We start from the raw sequence: 25,732 nt of genomic DNA on the forward strand, positions 1-25,732 counted from the left end.
AGCTCCTAAGGACAGGGACATTTTATTATCTTTGTATGTCCTGCTGTACCTAGCTCAGCACCTACAGACAGTAGACAGATAATAACCCTCTGTTAAGTAAAGTCTGTGAGGGATGCACAGCGTAGAAAATGCCAGCCTTCCACTCACGCCCACTGACCTCCCAGCACACAGCCTCAGTGCCTTCTACCTGCTGCCCTATGCCTGGGGTCCTTGTTCTTGTATATCTGCATCACTCGCTCTCCCACCACCCTCAGTCTCTGTTCCTGGACCACTTTTAAAACGGCAACCCCACTTCTAGGCTGGGTACCCCTTTCCCCTCGGCTGACACACTGATCCAGAGGACCATCTGACACACCAACATTTTTTGCTTATTGCCTTTGTATCAACTCCCACCCCAACTAGCAAGAATACAAGTGCCATGAGGGCAGGGACTTTTGTAGTTTCTTCATTGCTACCATCCTCAGCAGACAGGCCTGGTAAATAATACTGACTCCATATATTATTGAACAAATGAATCTAACAAAACCTTTGCTGCTACCTCCGAGGGTATTAAAAAGGTGTTAGATGAATGAATGAAAGCAGATGGACATAAACAGCCATGCAGGTAGGAAGAAAGTACCTGGAGCCCAACACCCAAGAAAGGGAGAAAAATGTAAGTTACCTCTCTGAGATGATGAGCTGATGGTCTCTGAGAGAGCTGTGTCTCCGACTCACTGCAAGAACGCTCGTCTTCCTCTTCATGCAACACGGAGGAATTTTGGGAAATGGATCTGTAAAAGTCCAGAGGGAAAAGCAGCTGTATCCAATATCCATTTAAAGAATGGAATTTACCCTGTATTCCATTAACCAGACTTCATAGGAAGAGGAGGACCTACGGGAGGGGAATTGAAGAGGAAATCCAAATCTTAAGGAGGAGGAGAAGAGAGGAGGGAAAGAGAACCAGGGAGGGACTGAGACCTCTTCTGGGTGTCAGCAACTCTAACATTTACCTTTACCTCGTTCAGTGACTTGCTGTCTATACTTGGGATGAACCACTGACATTTTCAGGGTCTCAGTATTTTCATCTGTAAAATACTCTCCTTTACTCTGCCACAGAAACCTTGTCACAATTTTAAATGGTTAAAAGATACAGATCCCGTTTCCTTCAGCCTTCAGACTAAGGGATGCTCTCCACCAGTCAGGCCCCATCCACAGTGCTCCTCGTCCTCTTCCCTGTACCCCAATCCCTGCCCCCCAGAAAAGAAAGCACATGTAAGATATCTGTCTAATCAATTCTCCTAATTATCTAACATACCATTTTTTTTTTTGGCAGCTGGTCAGTATGGGGATCCGAACCTGTGACCTTGTGTTATAAGACTGTGGTCTAACCAATTGAGCTAACTGCCCAGCCTTACTTTCATTTCTTAACGTATGGGTAATCTTCCTCCCAAGGGTTCACCTCAGGTCTTTCGTGAGACTAAGCAGCTCTGGGAACAGCCCAGAGGGTCTAGTATGTCCCAGGGCCCCAGGACTTGCTCCAGCCTGCAGCAGGAGTATGATGGGTTGAAAGTGTTCATCAAGGACCCTAGGGACAATGCTGCTGAGCACTGCTACTCACTTGGAAAGACTTTTTTTGAGCTTGAGTCCTTGGCTGCTGCAGTCAGACAGGCGGTCAAGGGGCGAGAGCGTCCTGACAGGGGGCAGGTGGCCATCACTGCCATACGAAGGTAGCATTCCTGAGAGGTGGCCATCCCCAAGCACGTGAAGTGGAGGGACTGCTGGGGATGGGGTGAGGGGCCCATTGAGGGCCTCCAGGAGAGACACCACTTCATAACCTGGTGGAATATTCTCTGAGGACTAGGGGAATCAGAGACAGGTTGAAAAATTAATTAAGTACTTTTTGCTGTATGGCTTGATCATGTTTCTTACTCTACACTAAAAAATGTTTTCTTTTACATCTGGTCTGGGGTGTCTGGCAAAAAAATCCTCAGCATTAGAGGCAGAGAAAAGATAAAATGTCAAAGAATCACAGATTCCTAGTATGTACCACATTTATTTAGAAACCAGAAGGCTTCATTGCCCTTGCTTTCATAGGCTGTGTAATAAACCCATTCCTAATTTGAAGGGTGTTATAATAGGGTTAGGAATTTCTTTTTTTTTTTTTATCAAAACATAACTGATAGTACATATCTGTAGGGTACAGTGTTGAATATTAATACCTGTATGCAATATGTGATGCTCAAATCAAGATAATTAGTATATTCAACATTACACAGTATGTATTTTGTGGCCCTTTTTTCCTGATTTTAATAAAATATATATTCATTACGCGGAATTTAGAAAATGCATAAAAGTAGAAGCAAGGAAAAAAAAATCACTAATAATCAAATCACCCAAAGTAACTTTTGTTGGCATTCTGGTGTATTTTCTTACAATTTTCTTTTCTTTGAACTATTTACACAGTTATGATCAATCTAAGTAACAATTGATCCGAGCTAAGTAACAATTTTATATCCTCCTTACTTCACTGAACGTGAATATTTTCCTATGTCTTTGAAACCTCTTCCATATACATCCCTTTTTCATAGACAACATAAGTTTCTGAACTATTTTATAAGTGCTGGGTATTTAGTTGTATCCAACATGTCTTATTGTAAATGTTGTGATGAACATCCTTGTATATAAATCTTATTCCAGATATTTTATTGGTATTAAATTCTTGGACCTTAGACTACTAGGTATAAATGTTTTTGAAGGCTCTTGATATATACAGCTGTTTTGTTTTGAATTTTCAATGCCCTTTTGTATTGAATTTTCAATACTCCTATAAGCAGTACAGAATTCCCACTTTGATTGCCTCTCTGCCAGCATGGAGTACCTTTAAAAAGGAAAGTTTTTCAATTTGAAAGGTGAAAAATGGTATCTTATTTTATTTTGCATATTGTTGATTTTTAATGTGACTGAACTTTCTTTTTTTCTTTTTTTTTTTGTGATGCTGGCCAGTACAGGGATCCAAACCTGTGACCTTGAGGTTATAAGGCTGTGTTCTAAGCAACCGAGCTAAGCAGCCAGTCCTGAACTTTAAAAAAATGATTGTTAACCAGCTATATTTCCTCATTTGAGAATTTTTGGTTAAATCCTTTGCCCATTTATGTATTGTTTTATTTATATGAGCTATGGCAAAGATACTACCAGCCTTTCCTCTTATATATACTCATATGTTGTGCTTTTTTTTTCTTTAAACAATTTGTTGTTTGTTTTTTAATTTGGGTCACCTTTTAGACCTCTGAAGTGTTGAACTTTTTATGTGGTCAAATCTACAGGTTCTTTTTTTTTTCAGTTTTCCACTGCTTTCAAGCTTATGGTCCTCCCCCAACCAAAGTCAACCAAATAATCATCTATAATTAATTCCAGGTTTTTTAAATTCTAAGTTATCAATGTTTTGTTTGGTTTGCTTTGCTTTTAATATAGTTAACTCGTTACTCCATCTAAAATTTATTTGTTATCTGGTAAGAAGTAAAATGCTAAAGTGATTTTCCCTCCCTAAATAGCTAACTAATTATCCTAACACCATCACTGAATAATAAATATCTCTCACCAGTGGGTTAATCTATGAAACCAAGGTCAATTATTTTGTCTACTAGGCTTCCAGTCACTGAAGCCATGAAATGGGATAAAGAAAAAGTTACCTTCTTCAAGGATTCAAATAAAGATAGCAAATTGTATTCAAATCCAAAACAATCATTCCCTTGTTTCTACTTGGGGGAGTTCCAGAACTAGACCCCATTGCAGGGAAACTGTGAGCAGATGGCTCTAGGAATGGTAAACATTAACTGGAAACCACGTTCCCAAGGAAGCAAAGGGAAGTTTTAATGACCAGTATTCAATTTTCCGTTGTAATATTGGTTGGTTTAACACAGCACGATCACAGCTGGCCTACTAAGTACTTCAATGTGCCAAGGTTTAAGTCCTTGCTGCAATGCCATGTAAATAAGGACGAGTGGTTAAAAAAAAAAAGCCAGCAAGGACACCATAGAGCATTTAATTCAGAGCGGCTGTGTTTCTGAGCCCAACTTACTGAATGCTCTTCAGAGTCAGATGTCTGGGATGAGATGATGGGGTTAAAGCTGGTTGGGGACAAGGGGCCCAATTTTTTCCTCATGGCTCGGATCTGAAGCAGTGCCCGGAAGGCTGTGAAGAAGAAAACAGACAAACAGGACATCCTGATACAGGATTAAGGATGAACAAGAGCCCAGACAGATACCACAATCCCTCCCAGCATTCATCACTTTGCCAAAAAATGTCCTTCTTGTCCTCACTCCCACCTGCCACTCCCCCTGCCTCTCTGGGGCTTACGCAGTCGGCAGATGGGGCAGTTATTGGCCTGGTAGCGCAGGGTGTCTGCACAGGTGTTACAGAGGCAGAGGTGGCGACAGGGCAGAATCAAGGTGTCCCGAACATCTGAGAGACATACCACACACTCAGCACTGTTATCACTCACTTCGTCGTCAGCCACCTGGCCAGGGAGACAGAAATTTAGCCAATGACACATTGCCCTTCATGTCCCATACTTTACTTACGAGACAGCTTGGCTGAAGGGCTGAGATGAATAATAAGAACAAAACCTACACTGATGTTGGACTTTATAGTTTACCCAGTACTTTTGCATACTTAATTTCATTGCTCTGAGAACTGTTTATCTAAAGTGGAGAGGATGGGACTAAGCACTCCAGCTCATCCTATGAGGCTCACGTCTAGTCTTCTCTGACAGTCTGAGCTCAAAGGACTCAGGGGACCACACAGATGAAGGGGAAACAGCAATGAAAGAACCCTGACAGGAAACCAAGCTGAACAGAGTTCTGTAGCAGAAGGACAAATCCACGCCAGCCTCTTTTGCTATTTCCAAAGTGATATCAGCATAATAATCTGAAGTGAGGAACAATAAAATGCCCTTCTAGGACCTAAATGATTTCATAGTTTGGCACACTAAATCCCTAGATCCCGGCTTTATCAGAGAATTTCTGACTCTGCCTCCTGGGAAGAGTACCTTCAGAATTTTGGATAAAACTTACCTTAGAATCTTGTGTGTTGCACTTGTTTTCAATTCCATAGATTTCCTGAAGGAGGTAGCTGACCCCATCTACCTGAACAGCAAACAGAAAAGTTCAAGGACTGGCTGACTCTACTGTGAGACAAGAATGGGAACTCCCCGCACCCTCCACCATCGGTAACCAAGGACTACTGATTCACAAGGGAAAAAATCAAAGGCCTAGACAAGTAAAGGATGCTTTTATTTACTTATGTTTTCTCTTTGAGAGGGGAAGGAAAGTTAAATGTTTAACTCACCTACCATTAAATCCAACAGGGGACATAAAATTTCACAAATGCTACAATAATTCTTATACTGAAGCTCACTATTATGGACAGTTAAGAAAAAAAGAAACAGACTAGAAAAAGGATGGAAGGGTATATATCAAAATATAAGCATTAGCTATGTGATAAAATTTAAGTTCAGACATTATAAAAGAGAAAGTAATGGAAAAAAGAAAGAAAGAAAGAGAAAAAGAAATAGGCAAGGAAAAAGAGGGGGAGGGAAAAATGGACATGCAAAGGGGCATAACAAGACCTTGAAGGAGAGGCCGGTGGTGCACCCCCCACACCCCCTGCCACGTGATGCCACCCCATCCCCAACATGCAGCAAAATTACCCCTTTTGGCCCTGTTTTTTAAAACCCCAACTGCAAATACCCAATCCCATTCCCACTAGCCTGGTCCATGTCAGTGCCTAAGCTGGCCCTTCCCTGTTTCGGTTTAAGAGCCCACTTCTCTCTTCTGCCTCGCCTCCGTTCCCAGACATCCCCTTCCCTAAGACCTAGCCTGCCTCTGATTTCATATCCTACTTTCCAGTTTGAGAGTCTGTTGCATCCTATCCAGGCCTCCTGGAGAACTAGGCCTCCCCCATGAGGCAACTCACCAAGGCCTGGCCTGCCCAAGTGGTATCCTGAGCTCAGATTTGTTTCCTCTTCTGCCTCTCTTAAAATTTGTTTTACTAGCAATTACATTGGAAAGGACATTATCAAATAATTCATACTAAGGTATTATTGACTACTATTGACCTTATTAACCCAAAAGAATGAATCATGTAGTGTTTCTGATATCTGTCACCCATCTGTATAGGGGCCTAGCTTGCATCTCAACGAAGGCCAAGCCTGCCTCCCACCCAACTGCTCCTCTCCCTCCACATGATGACCTGCCTCCCACCCACCCTCCCTTGCCAATGCCACTGGCACCACTCTTCCCCCTCACCCTCCACGACACCTCCTCCTACGTCTGCATGAGTGGAAAGAAAAGGGCTGGCACATGGTGGGGTTAGCACTTCTAGTAGACATATGCATAAGCTGCTGATCATTCTGGAAGGGGGAGAATGCCAGCAAACCTTGAGTTTTAAAAAAAGAATAGTGGGATGAATTAAGCCAAGAACTCTAAGTGACCCTTAATTGGACCCCAGGACTTGATCCTTTTGCTTGAAATGTTTCTAACCCTGGCATTTTAAATCAAAGGAGTTCTCCCTAAACCCAATGTCAGAAGACAAATTCTGTCCTTTCATTTCTCAAGTCTTTTGCTTAGATAATGGCCACCTCAACACCAACAATTCTGGAACAACAAAGACACCAAAAATCAGTATTCTTTTTAGGACACCCAAGTAGTTTCGAACACAGGAAAGCAGTTCCTTTTTTTCCTTTTCTTCTTTGATTAAAAAAAGAAAGGGAGGGTGGAAAGAAAAGTGTTTAGCAAAAAATAAAAAGAAAGAAAGAAGAGAGAGACAGAGAAAGGAAGGAAGGAAGGCAGGCACTAAGTCCCGGCCCTCAAATACTCACGACTTGTTTCTGTTTGAGCGGCTTGACGCAGAAAGTCCCATCTGTGTGCTGGAATGAAAACAAGATAGTTATGACAAGTAAGGGAGAACAATACAGCACCAGATACCTTTTGATACTTCTCTCAATTACACATGTTCTTAGACACTCACAGGGTGGACGTACAGAATCCTAATACCGAAGGGTCTCACAGTCTGACCCTTTCATTTTAAGTAAATGAGACCAAGGCCTAAGGAACTGAAGGTCATGCAGCAAGCTGGTGGCAGAGCTGGGCTGGACCCCAGCGCAGGCCAGCATGCTGCTTGTTCACACCACCATAGCCTCTCAAGCCGGCCCATTCTGCTGAACTCAGGCCACCAGCAGGCAGGTTCCCACATGTCCATGCATGAAAGAAAGGGCTAAACATCATACAGTGAGGACCCATAAAGCTACTTACCTTCTCAAAAGTACCCAGCAGTACATGGCAATGGCCAAAATACTCTGAAAGAAATGGAGGCACACGGATGAAGAAGGCCAACACCACACCTTGATGCCCACCACCTGCCTGGATTCCTTGCAAACCAAATGTGCTGTTCCCAGAAGGGCGTGTCATTTATAACCCAACACTCTTAACATCAGCCTAAGGAGCTTGGGGTCACACATGTGACAGGAGGCAGAACTGCCCGACTAAGACCCACAGCTCATTCTTGGGCCACAGCTGCTACCAGGACTATGCCACGAAAGGGTGGCGTGCATAGCAAAAGAAGACAGAAATCACCCTACCATCTCCTTCATCCACCGCAGCATGGACCACTAATGGGTAAACCTCTCGGTCCAGATCAAAGCCAAGCTGAAGGGAATGAAAAGAGAAAAAGATGACTTAACACATGTAGATGGCACAGTAAGCCATCAGAAAGGGAGGCGCTGTCAAGAAACATTAACCTCAGCTCTGCTCCCATTTACCAACCTTGTAACTACCCAAGTCTGTTTAACCAAAGGCCACCAGTTGCATTTTTAAAATCTCACAGACGCAAAGCCCTCTAAACTGCAGGTGTTTTTCTTTGAGCCTGGCTTTCTCAAAATATCCTTGGCCTACTATGGAATAGAAAAATCAACAAGGTAGATAAATCCTTGCTGTGAAATAAGCAGAACTTCTAAGGGCAGGAAGAGGTCACGAGGTGGAAAAGTGAGTGTGGCCTCCAGGAACCTGGACGGCCTATTTGCTGTGGGCCCAGGTCCCCAGAAGCTCCCAGGTCCTCCCGGGGCTATGTGTGGAAGCCGCACTGGGGCAGCTCACCTCCTCTTCAGCCCATTCGGATGGATCCACGGTATGGGAGGGCAGGCAGAACTGCTGACACACCCCTCGCTTGTAGTGCACAGTCTCCGACTGGAGGCTGTTGTCTTTCGGAATGTAGCTGTTGATACAAGTGGGAAGCAAAGCAAAAGTTAGTACCTAGCCCAGAAGGATCTGACAAATTCCTCTGCCTCATACCTGTTCTCAATTACCAACAGGCTCTAGCATAGAAAGGCCTCCTTTACCACCCATTCCCTTTGCTCTTCTTTGGTAATGTTATCAAACTTATCTCTTCAACCCATGCAGCCACAGAAAGGTCACTTAATAGATTTTTAACAGCATCTTAAGGACTGAAGGGCTATGCTGCCACCTGCCACTGTACCAGGATGGTACAATTTGAAGGGACAGGTGAAAGAGGAGGGCTTTGTAGAATTAAATCTACATTCAGGAACCAGATCTCACCTGGTTATAGGAAAAGCATGTTTTCCTCCATAGGTGAGTGCATAAGACATGAACCCTACCTGTCCGGGAAGGAAGCGGCTTACCTGGCCTCTTGTTCTTACCTGGCAATACCATTCTGGAACTCTTCGGTGGCTTGATAATAGATGGTGATGGCTACCTGAGCATCTGTGTCAAAGGTGAACTCGACATTGTAGTGGACTTTTGCTTTGCCGGCCTCTTCCCCAGGGCTCTTCACTTCCTCAGCACATCTAGAAAAACACAAGAGACTCAGCATTTGCGGGGCAGCATAACAATATTTTAAAATTTACCTTTTTTTTTTTTTTAAACAATACATGTGGGCTTCTGTCCATGATCATAAACATAGGTCTACATCTTCATTGTTAATGATTTGCAGAGTTCTTCATTACCAATACTGTTGGGCATTTAGGTTATTTCCAATATTGCACTGTGCTACAATTAACATCCTTGGGCATTTGTCAGACTTTTTTATTTTAGTTTTTATTTTAATTAAACTTATTAATCGCATAGTTTAAAAAGTTTACACAAGGCTTGTTACAAAAACCAGCAGGTCTTACTCCTTCTCTTTCCTCTTCTTCAGCTGAAAGCTGATCATTTTGGCATTTACCCACATGTTTCTAAATAACATGCTTGGGTTACTACTTTTATTTATTTATTATTTTGGCATCTGGCTGGTATGGGGATCCAAATCCTTGGCCCTGGTGTTACAAGGTTGTTCCCTAATCAACTGAGCTAACTTGATTTTTCAGGTTAAGGCATTATCTGTTTTGATTTCCTACTATGAAAACGAGGATTTCTTTCTCTTTCCTCACTCTGCCCCACATAAGAACTCTCCCATCCCTTAGTGTAGTTCTATCACAATTTTATTAGTTCAGTACTTTAGTGTCTGTATTATGGTGATTATGTAAACATTATTCACAGGTTAGCCACAGAGTAGTCTATGATTATTTTTCTTTTCCTGCGTACCTTTTTCTTAGAGTTAGTGCTCATCTTGTTTTTTTCAGTTGCTTAGTTTTCTATGCTCTCATCACAAATTCTGACCCAAAGTCTCTGCCAGCTGTCTAAATCTCTCAAGACACACAGATGCTCTGGGTGGTCCACTCATTTAATCTTCCTGAGGAGGCCCCTTCTGGAGCCCTCTGACCTGCTTCCTCTGGATCCCTAGCTCTCTGTACCTGGCACCCAGCTGCCATCCTGGAATCCCACCCTAGCCCCCATCATCCTGGTGGTTCCGTTCTGCCTCTGTCCTGTGCAAGCTCATGTCTTCCTCTTTCTTGGGTTACTCTTTCATTTTGGTGGAGCACTCTTCCACTAGCTTCCTGAAAAAGGATGTGTTGGGGGATAAACTTTTTGAGAGCTTTTATTCTACACTTGCACTTCATTGAACGTTTGGCTGAGCAAAGAATTCTAATCATAAATACTTTTTAAAAGACATTTGAAAGCTTCACTGCCTTATCTTTGAGCTCCCAGTGTTGCACTCAAGAAGTCTGAAGCCGTTCCAATTGCTGATCCTTCTTCTTCTGAAAGCTTACAAAAGCTCCTCTTTATCATTCATCGTGCTGGGCACTTGGTGCTCCTTTCCATTTAGAAATCTGTGCCCTCTGGTTCTGAGAAGCTTTCTTAAATAATGTATGTCACTAATGATTTCCTTCCTTCTATATTTTCTGTTCTCTCCAGAACTGTTAGTTGGATGTTAGGCCTGTAAACTGGTGTTCTCTTATTTGTATCTTTCTGCTTTTATTTTCTGTCTCTCTATCTTTTTGCTCTACTTTCTAGAATATTTCATCTTTTCTTCCTACCATTCTACTGAATGCTTCATTTCTGCTATGTTAATTTCTAAGAATTTTTTTTTTTTTTTTTTCCATACCATGCTGCCTGGTATGGAAAGAGAGCTTTTTTGTTTCCTAAATGCTTTGTGTCATTGTATCCATAAAATAAAATGACAGTATCTTCTCTAATGTTTCTGTGGCTATTAATGAAGTTTTCTTCTTGCAGTTTTTGTTTCCAATTAGTAGTAGTTGTTTTTTCTTAGTTAGAAAAAACAACAATTAGTTGTGGTTTTGCCACTGTTTTTCATATTATAGGCATTCCTTAACACAACTAAGAATCTTTGGTTGTCTGCTCATATTTAAGAAATTTGAAACTGCTGATTAGAATTCAGTGTATAACAGGACTCAGGGACCCTGGGCTTCACTGTAGTCTAATATGGGTCTTTCAAGGAACCTCCAATTCTAGTCTCCTACGTTTTCCCACCCAGTGGTCCAATTCCCAGAGAACAGTTTTCCTCTCTCCTGACAATGAATGGCCTGGCTTCTGGCATTCTGGGGCAGAGTGGGGAGGCAGGCTAGAGGGCTCAGCATCTGATCTGTCTAAATTCACTTAGCCCCTTGTTTTTAGCACTGAGTCTGGCCCTTAGCTGTGCCTGTGTCCCCCACATCCACAGATTGTTTTAACCTTCCTAGTCAGTCATATGCCAGATTTTGCCAGGATGTGGGAAGGGTAGTTCTAGCTGTGTTGTACGAGGGAGAGGACCTGACTACCTGTTAGGCAGGCTTTCCACCAATCCTCTCCATTTTAGCTTTCCACCTTCACTTCCAGAGGGAGCTGGTACTGCCAATTACTGATCCTTTTGGGGATATCACAGTATACACTGGGAAGTTCTCAGCTTTTCCTTCTGCTAGTTCAGGATTCTGATTTCTTAGGTCTACTAAGTCATTTAACATTCACCATCTGTTTCTAGCTTCTAAGATTTTGTTGCTGTTGCTCCTTTCACATTCTCCCAATTCTTATGGATTTATGCCTTTCTTTTTTATTTTTGTGGATTTATGCCTTTAAAAAATACTTTCATTATTATTTAGTGGGGTTTTGAGAGGAAGCAGAAGCAGATGTTCAATCTCTAGGTTTACCTGGAAATCTGAGAAACAGAACATACTATATTCCCATAATCTTAGATACACACAAAAAAACACCCTTCACCTTAACATTTATTGAACACCATCTGTTTTTCCTTTCTGTTATCTTATTTAATTTTGACAACCACCATGAAAGGTAAGGTTGATTATCAGATGGGAAACCCAAAGCTCAGAGACTTGTTGGAGCAAGCATCCACGGAGCTGAGAGGCAGACTGATCTTTTGCTTCCAGGCCCGGTTCTTCCAGCACATCACAGCTGCTTCACTCTACTCTCAATCTGCAGCCAGGCCACCACATAAGGGGCCAGGACCTCACAATGGCACAGGCCCTTGAACCCGTCTCTGTCAAATGTGTGAACATCCATATGCAAAGAGAGAAACCAAGTGGACAGAGGAGCTGACAGCGGGCGGGCTCCCAAGGACTCTTAGGCTCAGTCTGCTCTGTTTCTGTAGGAACACCTTGCACAGGGAGACTGTTCTGCAGCTGACAAGTGCCCCCTTGGCTCCCTCGTTCCCAGAGTTGACCCCAGGTATGGAGAGAAGCATTGCTAAGGAAGCAGTAGGAAACATCAAGGACAAATAAAGTAATAATTAAGAGGGACATAAAATAAATTAATGGTTACTCAGGGCTGCAAGGAGGAGTTTGGGGACAATGGGGCGTGACCACTAGTGCGTATATGGTTTCTTTTTGGAATGATGAAAATGTTTTAAAATTAGATAGTGGTAATGAGCCACAACTCTGTGAATTCACTAACAACACTGAATCATACACTCACATGAGTGAATTGTATGATATGTGAATTATATATTGAGAAAGTTATTATATTAAACAAAAATCAGAAAGAAACTTCCTAATGCTAATTAGGCATCTTTGTTCATTTAGAAAAATTCAGGACTTCTGGTTTGCCCTAATCAAATTTGTCTCCCCCAGGAACCACAGAGCCTTAGGAGACATACTATTTGCAGGGGCAGCATCAGATTAAAAATTACAACCTCAGGAATTGCACAAAGGCAAATATTGATGATAATATTGACGGTGAGGATTAAACAACCAACCCAGGGCACTACAAGTTCCTTAGAGGAAAGGCACATGACATTAGGAAAACAAAAGTAAATATAAGCAATTGGGCTGGCCAGTTAGCTCACTTGGTTAGAGCATGGTGCTGATAACACCAAGCACCAGGGCCAAGGGTTCAGATCCCCACACTGGCCAGTTGCAAAATAAATAAATAAATACACACACATAAGCAATAAAAAGGATTTTATATCCCAAGTTCAAATATTCCATTTTTATATAGGCTTGTTGGGGTATCTGCAAAATTCCCCTTTTTTCTCAATTCTTCTTCTTTTTTTAAATCCACAAAAAGGGATAATAATGACCACTTCCAGGCAAATGAAAGTTCTTCATGAATAAACATTAGTGTATGAGTTCTGAACAACATAGGTGCAGAGACCCAACTAAGCAGACATCCTGGAGGCCTGGAGAGGCAGGCTCTGGGTCTGGCAGAAACTGCTCCAGTCCTCTGAGGACTCTGCTGTCCCTGAACGAAGGAGGCCACCTGGGACCTAGCCCGAGCCTCTGGGAACTTACTTGACGAGTCTCAGTGTGTCCTTTCGGATGTTGATCAGGCTTCTCAGAGTCTTCACGGGTTCTTGGGGAGGTGGGGCGGCATAAGGAAACTGTGTCAGAAACAAAGTAGGAGAAGGCTGTATGTTTATGTAAGACCCATAACTGTCCCTCGCTGGTACAGGGCTTTACGGTTGACAAAGAATAGCCTAGTGAGGTGAGGTGGGAAGGTGTCACTCCCTAACCAAGTGAGGAAACTGAGACTCTGACATATTGAGTTAACTTGCTCAAGGTCACAGCTAGTGGGAGAACTGGGATTTGATTTGGCATCAAACAAGCTAGATTTATCTGCATTTTCCATTATATGAAGCTTATTTTGGGTCAGCATTCAAAACTTGGAGAACTAATCAAAAACTCCTACTGAAGTTCCAAATACCAAAGGACACATTGTGGCTGAGTTAATCACTAAAGGCTTTTCCATCTGACCTTAGACGACAGGGAGCTAGACCTGCAAGCCCTTTCCTTCAGTGAAGCCACATAGTATCCTAGTAATTTAGGGACTGCAAATAAAACAGAAATTCATCATGTGTACAGAGCTGAGGCTTGCAAACAGAGAAGAACAAATTTTCCCTGCAGCTTATCGTCTAAAGCAGACTTCTTTAACATGTGAGCCAAGAGTTACTTTGGGGTCATCAAAGGTTTATGGTTGTCTTCATCATTTACCATACACTTTCTAATTCTTCCCCCATTTAGATCTTTGGATATGAAGTTCTGAGTTGATGATAATTAGGAGATAATGAAAGGGGAAACAGTAAAAAAATATCACCGGAAATTGCTTTTAGAAGACTGATTTTAAATGTTCCAAGTATTCTTATAATGTTATTTGGGCAATAAGAAATTTTTACATATAATTTGCAGAAAACTTACTGGTCTTTGTAGCTTTGCAGAACCGTGGTTCTCCTAGCTCAAGAAGAGTCTACATCCAGAATGCTGCTATCGGAAAACAGGACCTCCATGTTATAATCTAATTTGTGCCTTCACAGACTTTTACTAAAAGTGGTTATTTTACTTAGGAACCATACTTTAACTATGGTATGTCTGACTTTATATATTCAGAATGATTGCTGATAATTCACATGTATGAATGTGACTCTTAAGAAAATACATTTTATTTAAATTACTCACATTCAGATTATCCACTTTGTGGGCATTATCTGAGGGTACCTGAAAAAGTTGGTGGAGAGATTTGTATTATCTTTTAATTCCATTTTTCCATGAACTTTTTGAAGTACCCTCAAATAGCAATATTTTACTTTTTCATTGATACATTAAACATATATTCTTTTAAAAATAATAGTTAATTTTTATAATTACAAAGCAATACATGTTCAAACAGAAAACTTGAAAAACACAAAATACAAAGTCAGCCATAATTTCACCAATAATTCACCATAATTTCACCAATTAAGCAATACCAAAGCTAACGCTGCAGAATGTCTTTCTATCTATCTACCTATGTACTGTTTTAAACTGTACATACTATTTTTTGTTTGTTTTTAAATCATGTCATTTGGGTCATATATGTACATACTATTTTACAGACTCTCACTTTGAAAGATGTGGTAAACATTTAAAAAGTATATAGTTTTGACAACGTAAAAATTACAGCATACTTTATTTAAACAATTCCTTATTATTTAATGGTTTAAGTTGGCTTTACTTTTTTTGGCTGATATAAATGCTGTGGTGAATATCCTTGTTCCTACATTTCTGCATGCTTGTTTGATTATTTCCTTAGGACAAATTCCTAGAAATGGAATTAGTGGATCAAAGAGTAAGCATATTTTTAAGACTTTAAAAAATATTTTGCCAAATTATTCTCCACAAAGCTGCCTCTAACTTTGTTCTCCTATGAGCAGTGCTTCAGGAGGCTTTGATATGAGAAAACTGAAATTCTAGCTCAGATCCCATCTGTGGCCCATTTCTCCTCCCCCCACTTTCCTGGGCTGTCACAGTAAAGGAATTTAAAACAATTTTAAAATAAGCTTAAGCAAAAAGTAATCAGGCAGGAAAATCCGACACAAATGCTAGTCTATTCTAAAGCCAAAATAAATGACTTTGGGATTAAAATTTTTTTCTGGGGTAGCGAAGTTAATCATTTTCATTTGTACAGGTACTTGGGAGTTATCCATAACTCCAACCTGAGTTTATAAAAAGGGGGGGGATTACACTTTCTCCTCTGTACCTCCCCAAAAAAGAAAAACAAAAGGAAAGAAAAAAAAAAAAAACCACCTAGCACCCTCCATTCTCCATTTTGACTATTACATTTGAGGACAACTACGGCAATGAAGCATAAGTTCTTCATCTCTCAAGAAAAAGTATTTATGGGATCAACTGTTAATAAATCCACACCTACACTTCAGGTCTCCCCTCCACCCACAACACACACAAAAGAAAACAATTGAAAATCTGTCTGAGAGAAAATCTTGTTTGCGGGATCCTACCTATCAAAGTTTCTTGGCTATTCTTTTTTTTTTTTTTTTTTTTTTAAAGATGACTGGTAAGGGGATCTTAACCCTTGACTTGGTGTTGCCAGCACCAGGCTCTCCCAAGTGAGCAAATCAGCCATCCCTATATAGGGATCCAAACCTGTGGCTTTGGTGTTATCAGCACCACACTCTCCCAAGTGAGCCACGGGTCGGCCCTTCAGTGGATATTCTTTCACGCAATCAGAGTTTACATGCAAATTTCAGTGCTAGGTGTAAAGAGAGATTTAAAGTGGAAAAGATAAGGTCCTGCTCTTTCAGGAAGCTGAATTATAAGGCAAATAACATAGCTACATAAATAATGGTAATATTAGAGAAAGAGAAACGCCACCAAAAAGGGGCAAAAAATAAAGGAAGTGATCACTTCTGGCTGAGGTAATCTGGAAGGCTTCCTGGAGGAGGTGGTATCTGATCTAGGAACTTGAAGGATAAATGGAATCTGTACATTCAGAGATGACAGAGAAGACAGTAGAATCAGAAGCAAATTGAAGAAAATATTTTTCTAGCTGGGGACCAGACCTGCCCCCCCACCCCCCACAACCAGGCACATCACCAGTGCTTCAGGGCACCCCCCAGAGACCCAAGGCATGGATCTGGGGACTGAATTCTCCACCTACAACCAGGCACAGTACCAGAGCCTCGGGGCCCTCCCAGGGACCTGAGGCATGGAGCCAGGGACCAGACCCCCCCCCAACCAGGTACACTGCCAGTGCCTTGGGGCCTGACAGGAGGGCCTGAGGCATGAAGCCAGGGAACAGACACCCCCTCCCACAACCAGGCACACCACCAGCACCTTGGGGCCTGCCTGGGGGCCTGAGGCATTGAGCCGGGGACTGGACCCCCCCACAACCAGGCACATCACCAGCGCTAAGGAGCATGCCAAAAACATCACCTCCATGTGGGTGGCCCACCACAGCCACCACAGTAACCATGGCTGCCGTGAAAGCAGCTAGATGTCACAACCACCATGCAGATGGTCCACCAGCCACTGGAGTGTATTGACACCAGGAGAGTCACCAGCAGAGACCAAAGAAAAGAAGAGGATGTCTCTCTCCACAAAGTTCATTCCAGAGTGACAGAAGAAGCATCTGCTCTACGATAATATTGGGGGACCCGATTACACCTCTCAGCATTGGACAGATCATCTAGGCAACAAATCCACAGAGTAACCATTACTCTTTCAGAGGGAGAGAAGAAATCTAGGGTTATCAGTGGTGGGGGGGGAGGGAGAGGGGAATAGGGAGAGACTGGACAAGGGGCATAAAGAATAAGTATGGTCTGTAACAATATATATACAAGTAATATTGATTTGATCGACATATGTAAACATTAAACCCCCAAAATATGTATAATCAATTATGATTCAATAAAAATTTTTTTTAAAAGAAGAAAATATTTTTCTGCTTAGAGCTGTCTCCCCTTCCTCTCTAAACCAATTTAGCCCACCATTACTCTCTAAGCTTCTCAGTGATCTTCCTTTTTAAAATTACCATTTATTGAGTGCTTACTATGTACCAGGAACTATACTAAGCCCTTTACATACCCTATCTTATTTAATTTTTCTAATTAATTTAATTTTATCTCAATCCTGTGAGATAGATATCGTTGTTTTCATTTTTGCAAAGGAAACTGAGATAGTAAAGAGGTTCAACAACTTCCCCAAAGTCCCCCAAATCTTAGGGAGCAGAGTTGAGGTTTGGACACATTCTACCTCCATTTCTCCCTAAGATGCTTCTGGATGTGGCTTCTTAATCTGGAGATGAGGTTTCCAAATATTAAAATGCTGGTTGTTAAAAGATCTGAAAACACAAACAGATAAAAGTGACATGAAAGCAAACTAATGTCTTCTTGGCACTGAGGAAGACAAAACTCAGGACAGGTTCAGGTCCAAGCGCTTTGCTGAAGTGATCACTGCACCAGGACTGAACTCAGCATTAGTAATCATTTTCACAGTTCACATTCAGTTTCTTTCTTAGGGTCATGAAAGTGTAATTTTTTCAGCCCTAGGTCCACTAGGTTAGGGTGCAAATAGTGATAAAGTCTTTTCTCTCTGATGGAAGCATCTGGCACAACAAGGCCAGAAAACGGGAAGAAGTAGCCATTTCCATCTTGCACAGCACACACTGCATTCACAGAGGGAGGGAGGCAGGCTGACAAGCCTTCTGACTTCTTGCATCAAGCTCCATCTGGCCTTATGAAATGCCTTCCTGTTTCTCAAGTGTCATTCTGGAGTAAATAAACTCTTAACAGCCTTACGAAGGATACCTAAATGCAGCTTCTAGAATTCTATTTCTCTTTTAATAATGAAAACAGGCTTCAGATCAAAACTAATGGACAAAGAATAAAATCTGGCTGCTCAGGAATTTATAGACCAAACCTTATTCGTGAACACCTTTATGACAAAGAAGTAAGGCTTGGATCCCCGCAATCTACTTATCTAATCAGAAAATTTTGCCAAAAGAAAGCCTCTTTGTGGGGTGAAATTTGGGTAACTTGCAATTACAGCCTGTCATACCATGAAAAGAGAGAACATGGGGAATGTTTAATTGAGTATCTACTATGTGCCAGGCATCATGCTAGGTTCTTTAAATATATTTTTTTTTCCATTTTAATTTTTTTAATTGTGGTAAAACACACATAACATAAAATTTACCAACCATGCTCATGCATACAGTTCAGTGGCATTAAATACATTCACGTTCACATTGTTGTGCAACCATCACCATCATCCAGCTCCAGTTTAGATATACTATTTCATATTATCAACATGAACAGATGTGTCCGCCACTCCCATAAGACTGTAAGCTCCTGGAGGACAGTCTGACATGCAGGTGTAACTAAAAAATATGGTCACATGTTTTAACACCAAGGTCAAGCATTTGGATCCTTGTACCAGCCAGCTGCTGGGGGAAAAAAAATGGTAGCTGACTGAGGAGATGAAGAATGTCAGTATTAACATCGCTATTTTGCAAATAAAAAACTGAGACTCAAAAGATTCATGTAATTATCCACCATCCCAGGGCTAACATGTAGCAGAACCACAATTTGAACCCAGGTATGTCTGACTCCAAAAGTCATACACTCTCTGTTACAACTGCAGGGCGAGCTGCTACTGTAGGGCAAGCCTACAGTCTGTTCTGATCCAAAGAGTGTTCCAAGTACCTGAGTAGAGGGTAAGGAGTCTGAAGGTTATATGATCACTGCAAACAGCACGAAACTGTGTTCAGATTCTGGAGGCTAGTCAAATCTCTCTGGATTACATCCTTAGCAGTACATACAAAATAACACCTAATGCCACACTTTTTAAATTTTAACAGGAGCATTTCAAGACTTCTCAGAGAAGAGCTTTCTTGGAGTACAACATGACAAAATCCTTTTGTTTGTAAGATCTAACAGCACCTGCAGAAGATACAAAAGTACGTTTATGGCAGGCAATGTTAGAATACTGCCAGCGGCCGCAAGAGCAACAGCAGATGTCAGTCACTGTTCACCTTGTGCCCAAGATGCTCAAGGATGTGTTACCGACAGACATTTCTAAAGCAGTGATCTGTCCTTTAAATTCTTTTTTTTTTTTTTTAAAAAGATGACCAGTAAGGGGATCTTAACCCTTGACTTGGTGTTGTCAGCACCACGCTCAGCCAGTGAGCGAACCAGCCATCCGTGTATGGGATCCGAACCCGGGGCCTTGGTGTTATCAGCACCGCACTCTCCCGAGTGAGCCACAGGCTGGCCCTAAATTATTTTCAAAGAACAAGGACATTTACCCATTCATTCAGCACTCTCACTATGTCCTGAACACTAAACTAGTCCTGGGATACAGTGAGGAACCAACCAAACCTTTCTTAATTCCATCTGTAAAGTGGCCCAGAACCGTGATATGGCTTGCATCTGGTGCACTGAACGCTTGGGTACAGCACCCTCCCGGGATTGGCCTGCTTGTTTCTGCACTGAAATAAGCCTAAATCTGAGAATCCCAAATACCTCAAGCCCAGGATGGGAGCATAGTTCTGGCTCAGACAGAAGAACTCTTTCAAAGGGCCCCAGAGCTTTGCCAGTGAAGGCTCTGTGTGTTTGCTGGGCAAGTTCCCCTTTGGCCTTTTATTCTGGTGCTCATCAGTTTCCTTTTACCTCACATCGGCAAAGTGCCACCTGGTGACCAAGGATGAAACTGCCAGTTTAGACCCTCACATGAACGGAAGAGTGTATGTGTGCCTGCGTGTGCGCGCACACACACATACACAGAGTATACACCAACCATGTCCTGGATTTTTTTTTTTAACATTCTGATTTCAAATATATTGTTAAACTACCCTTATGGTTGCACTCCCATTCTTGTTGTAGAAAATATAGTCACAGTTCATGTGAGATAATAGAACTTACTCTGTTTGTAAAGTATTGGGCAATTCCCAGCAGTCTATAAAAAAAGACTATAATCCATTCATAAAAATAAATAATTAAGTTTCATAAAAAGCTTTCAAAAAATACATAATTTGTTACTATTTGTCATGAGATTCAGGCCTGAATCATACGCATACAGCATAAATAAGTGGAAATTGATATTATCCCTGTTTATTCTCAAATAAATAAAGTATTGACATTGTATAGTTCTGTTGTTTAGTGCGCATGTGTCTGTGTGTGTTTTCTTTTTCTGACTATTTGATATTAATCATAGTGTTCTGGCTTTTCTTCAGTTAAAACAAACCATCAAATAATTTTTTAGTACACCTACCCAGTACTTCCTTGGGAGATAGGTCAGCATTATTAAAAATATTTAACAATTTGGGAAACCCTAGAAATAGTGAGAGGTCTCAAGATGAGGCAGTACGAGAGTAAGTAAAATTTGTTTATGATCACACAGAAAGGCAGTAATAGAGTTTGTATCTCATTTTCTGTTCTCTGCTTACCCTGCTAACTTCTTTTTTTTGTTGTTGTTTGGCTGGCCAGTATGGGGATCCAAACCCTTGATTTTGGTGTGACAAGGCTGTGCTCTAATCAGCTGAGCTAACCAGCCAGCTCCCAGCTAATTTCTAACTCAGTGATTCTCAAACTTGAGAGGGGCTGAGAATCACATGAGAGTGCTTTTAAGAACTGCAGATCCCAGGGCCTTGCTGCTAGAATTCTGATTCAGCTGGTTTGGAGTGGGGACTAGAAATCTGTATCTTAATAAACATCCCAACTGATTCTGATACAGGTGGGCCAGAGACCACACTGAAAGAAATAATGCTATTATTCTGCATTTAATAATATTTCATTATATACCAAAATAAACTTATATAAAGTTCTTTTTTATATTAAAAAATGTTTTCTCTCCTAAAGTAATACATGCCTACTATGAAAAAATCCAATAGAGAATGTAGAAAGTAAAAGTTGTCCATAACCCTATCCTAAGCACATCATAACATACATATGCATTTTTAAATTTAACTTTTTAATATTTTTGCAAAAATGGGATCATGCTGTACATATCATTTTACACTTCACTTTTTTTCACTAATGACGCATCTTTCCTATGAGCTCAACTTTATAATTTCTTATTTGTGGGGGGGCTGACTGTATGGGGATCTGAACCTTTGACCATTATTTGTTAAAACTTTTTGTTACCTTTATCACAGCTACTCCTAATGTTAATATCTGATGTAAACATAAAACAATTATTGAAACCAGGAAATTAATACTGATACAGAACATTTCACTTATTAACTAATCTATAGACCTTATACAAATTTCGCCAGCTTTTCCCACTAATGTCATTTTTCTGGCCTAGGATTCATTACAGGATCTCACCTTATATTTTTTCCCAACTTTATATAATCAAAAATTTCCAATACACAGAAAAGTTGAAAGAATTTTATAGTGATTACCAGAACACCACCTAGACTTTACCATTAACAATTTACTAATAGTCATATTTGTTTTGGTTTTTATCACATTATCTATCGCTCTATCCATTTATCAATACTTTTTTTCCCTGATGCATTGCAAAGTTGACCGCAGACTTGTTACACTTGTGAAAGCAATCTAAGATATTAAAAGCTCCTTCTTTACCTTTCTGAGGTGGTCTTTTCTGACCACTTTCTGATCTTTCTGCTTAATAAATTCCCACAATACATTTAGTTGCCATGTCTCTTTATAGTTTCCTCCAATCAGTGACAGTTCCTCAAGTTTTTGTCTTTTTAAAATAACCTTGAGACTGTGAATGGCTAGGTGTTTTGTAGAATGTCTCTCAGTCTGGGTTTGCCTGATGTTTTCACATGATTAGCCTGTGCTTATGCATGTCTGGCAAGAATACCATAGAAGAGATGCTCTCTTCATTGTACGATACCAGGAGCGGTAAATGATGTTGACATGACTTATTATGGATCTTGTCAGCTTTGATCACTTGGTTAAGATGGTGAATGCCAGATTTTTCCACTGAATACTTAATATTTTGTCTTTAATAAGTAATAAGTATCTTGTGAGGAGAAACTTTGAGACCATGAAAATATCCTGTTTATCATCATACTTTTGCCAGCTAAATTTAGCATCTATTGTGATTTTTGCCTGTAACAATAATTATTGGGGTGTGTGCCTACTGGTAATTTTCTATTTCCATTATTCCTGCTATATTTATTTACTGAAATTCTACTCTGAGGAGGAGCTATTCCTTCTCTGCCATTCATTTATTTATATAATTAATATTTATTTTTTACATAGGTTTAAAAAAAATGCCAAAAATCTGCTTCCAAAGATAAAGGAAATCATTTCAGACTACTTATAATTAAAATAGAAAAGTACTCATTTTATGTATCAGGCAGACGTATAATATTTGTGCCAAAGAATCAAATAGTAGTTACTATGGAAACTCACATCTGGGGTTATATCAATAACTCATTCATGGTACCACATAAACCTTTCTTTTATTGATTTTAGGGCTTTAATATTTAAATTCGCATTCATTTTTATTTGATGTTATTTTCTCAGCTTTCTGTCCATCCCCTCTTCTCAGATATGTAGTCTGTCCAAGGGCTTACCAGTGGATATTTTTAGACTGATGATGCTTTAGAACATTTTCTTACATCAGTGTCAGGAGAGAACAGTTTGGTCTCTGCTTGAATGTTGCAAAGTGATTACAAATTTGTGTATTTAACTGGCTGCAGCCCTGAGATAAGACTGTATTGTGCCTTCTGTAGACCAGATCGACAATGATCTATATTAACTGCAGTAAAAGTCTTTTCACTTATTTCCATCCAGTCCTCATGCTGAGTCAATCACCAGTTTGGAAAGACTGGTAATCACAAAGCTGAAAAGATGCAAGACAATTCTTTTCACTCAAATCAAAGCCATAAGGGAGACACCAAGAGGGTGTTATAACATGATCTTGAACACAAAAATGCTTTATATTCAGATATGACTACCAAAGAAATCAGTCCAGGAAGGTAGTCTATTTATAGTTTTAACTCCTCCGCCAGGTCTCCTGGCAGGAAGCCCACAGGACCAATGTCATGGCCATATGACATTATACCTCATGTTGACCTTTTCCAAAATATTTAATTAAGTAATTAAATTAAGCAACTTGCCCAATTAAACAAGTCTCTTTGCTCACCCTAACAGGTGATAAGAAGAGGGTGAAAAATCTCCTTCAGTAAAGCACACATCATAAAATTACAGAGATCAATAACCATCATAGACCCATTTCCTCTCTCTTCTCATAGTGTGGGTCTTGACCCATTGTTTGGGAGTACTGAGACCAGGCAACATGCTCAGTACCACTCTGACATCACATGCATCGAGATGGCTATGTGAACTGCTCAGATAATGAATGAACAAAACCTGCTCGACTTCCAGGCCCCCATAGATAGTAATCTCCCTTCCCAGCAGGCTAAAACACTCTACCCAATCATACTGTGCTTCCAAAATAAAAACAACCTTCTTGAAAACGAAAAGAATTCTGTCTAACACCAGCTAATTTTAAATTGAGTTAAAAGGGGAAAAAGAGTGCTTTTAATAAAGCAGACACAGTCATCTTTTAACCCCAAAGAATTGGTAAATAATGACTAATGGTCAAGGAACCCCTCCTTGCAGACAAGCAACCCATTCTTGAAGCCTTGCTTCCTGATTTCATCTGGTCAGGAGACTCACCACCCAGCTCACAAATAAGAATCCACTTCTGAGCAAGAGATTCTGAGATGCCTGATACTGTAATACCATATGTGAAGGATATGCTCAAAGAATATGCTCAATATCAGTCAAAATAGGTTTCTAAAAATATTGTACCGGCCAGCCACCAAAAAAAAAAAAAAAAAAAAAAAAAAAAATTCCCAAAGAAGCATTTGAATGTTCCAATGCCACCAAGTGTTAGTTTTCTGGATATTTTAAAAGAGGCATTTTTAATAGGCCAATTACTAAGAGAGCAAGAGAACCCAAATCTTCCCCATTCCACATTTCAAAAACAAAAAATAAAAAACTTCAAGCTGTCCTGTGCCCACTGAAATATTCAACTCTAAAACTATCTATGTAAGATCCAAGATTAACTACAAGAGCTGTCAAGTCTTCTCTCATATTCCTGGAAGGAAAATATGCTCTAAAGTCTACTAAGCTATAAATCTCAGCTCTAGCTTGAGAACATGAATAATAGTATGAAATAAAGAAATGGTTAAGTTTATAAGCCAATCAAATATAGAACTCAAAGTCTTGACAAGGTCCGGTTACTTTGACTAAGCTATATATTTGCAAATACAACCCTAGGAAGAAAGCTACTACTCAATCAGAAACCATAATAAGATTTTATTTTCTTTAGCTAATCCTGAGATATGGAAGTCCTATATAATTAGAACAAAATAGCATAAAATTAAAATCCATAGCATATGTCTGACAGTTTTAATTTCTAAATTATTAGTATAAAGATCTGTGGAAACCCTGATGGAAAAATCTATTCTGCAGCTAATTTAACAAGGCAGCACTTGCTCCATTTTGCCCTGCTAAGCTTCCAGAAGTTTTAAGAACTCTGATCATTTCTGTTACCCGTCAGTACTGGGTACTACTACTTTCTTTGGCTTATATGAACATCTAAGGTCATTTAAACATTGTATATAGTAAAATCTAGTGGCTAGAACTGTAAGTTCTAGATGGTGAACCTCAGAGACAAAACACAAACAATCACAATATATCATGTTCAAAGTCCAACTCAAGAATGACTTCTGTCACTGGCTTCTCTTTCATCCTGCGTTCCACCCCCACCCCTTCCATGGCCTCCTACCTAAGATATCTGCATCTCTCCATGCTATCATCTATTGCCTTCGATCCACTCTTGTAAATCTCTACTCCTTGAGTCAAATCTGTCAACACCTTCAATTTCACCTATTCTCAGCAACTCTCCTCTTTTTGCTGATTTCCTGCATGCCACTGGGACCCTTTCAGGGCTTGTCAGAGGTGATTACAGTTCATCAAGAATAAGTAGCTGTCCTCACATTAACCATAAGCATTCTGAGACTAAAAATAGCCAAGTTCCAAGTTTAAACAAGATGCGAAGCAAAGATGGTGCAACAGATAATAATCCCCCAAGAAGCAATACAAGCTATCACCTCCTAACATTGTTAGTCTGGCTTCTAAATTTATAATTCTCAGCCTGGCTGTTAATACAAAGATTCTTTAAACGCTAGTTAATAATCTATAAAGAAAGCACAGCTCCATAATTAAGTGGGAAGTCGAAAGTTCAGCAAGAGGATTTAGTGAGGCTTCTAAAGAATAAATTATGGAAAGGGAAGACTTATGGTGGATAAGCCTGTACCACCTTGACCAGGTGATCAAGGGTGACATCATCAGTAATGCACCATGTAATATTACATACTTCCGACATGATGCAACGAGAAGGCTCTCACACGGTGGTATTCTTCCACTAACTAACAGACAAACCCAAATCAAGGGCAGTTCTACAAAATGCCTAACCAGTACCTTTCAAAATCATCAAGGTCATGAAAAATAAGGAAAAACTGAGAAACTGTCACAGACTGGAGGAGATGAAGAAGACATGACAACCAAAGTTTTGTGGTATTCTTAATTAGACTCTGGAACTAAAGAAGGACATAAATGGAAAAAACTGGTGAAATATTAATAAAGTCTATTT

The 25,732-nt window shown here is 40.3% G+C and overlaps 1 protein-coding gene across 2 annotated transcripts in view; it reads right to left on the reverse strand.

Moving 5' to 3' along the window:
* Nucleotides 1–25,732, reverse strand: part of RNF157 (ring finger protein 157) — a 77,700-nt gene that overhangs the window by 14,131 nt on the left and 37,837 nt on the right. For both annotated transcript variants that reach the window (XM_063080679.1, XM_063080680.1), the window contains exons 3-13: nt 13,109–13,197; nt 8,690–8,836; nt 8,130–8,247; nt 7,616–7,682; nt 7,290–7,333; nt 6,857–6,904; nt 5,052–5,123; nt 4,336–4,495; nt 4,058–4,170; nt 1,598–1,836; nt 662–770 (exon numbers count right to left, since the gene is read on the reverse strand). In XM_063080679.1, coding sequence (XP_062936749.1) covers nt 662–770; nt 1,598–1,836; nt 4,058–4,170; nt 4,336–4,495; nt 5,052–5,123; nt 6,857–6,904; nt 7,290–7,333; nt 7,616–7,682; nt 8,130–8,247; nt 8,690–8,836; nt 13,109–13,197 — 1,206 coding nt within the window. The remainder of the gene's footprint in view (nt 1–661; nt 771–1,597; nt 1,837–4,057; nt 4,171–4,335; nt 4,496–5,051; nt 5,124–6,856; nt 6,905–7,289; nt 7,334–7,615; nt 7,683–8,129; nt 8,248–8,689; nt 8,837–13,108; nt 13,198–25,732) is intronic.

The sequence above is a fragment of the Cynocephalus volans genome, chromosome 16 (assembly GCF_027409185.1).
Source record: "Cynocephalus volans isolate mCynVol1 chromosome 16, mCynVol1.pri, whole genome shotgun sequence".
NCBI classification, from domain to species: domain Eukaryota; kingdom Metazoa; phylum Chordata; class Mammalia; order Dermoptera; family Cynocephalidae; genus Cynocephalus; species Cynocephalus volans.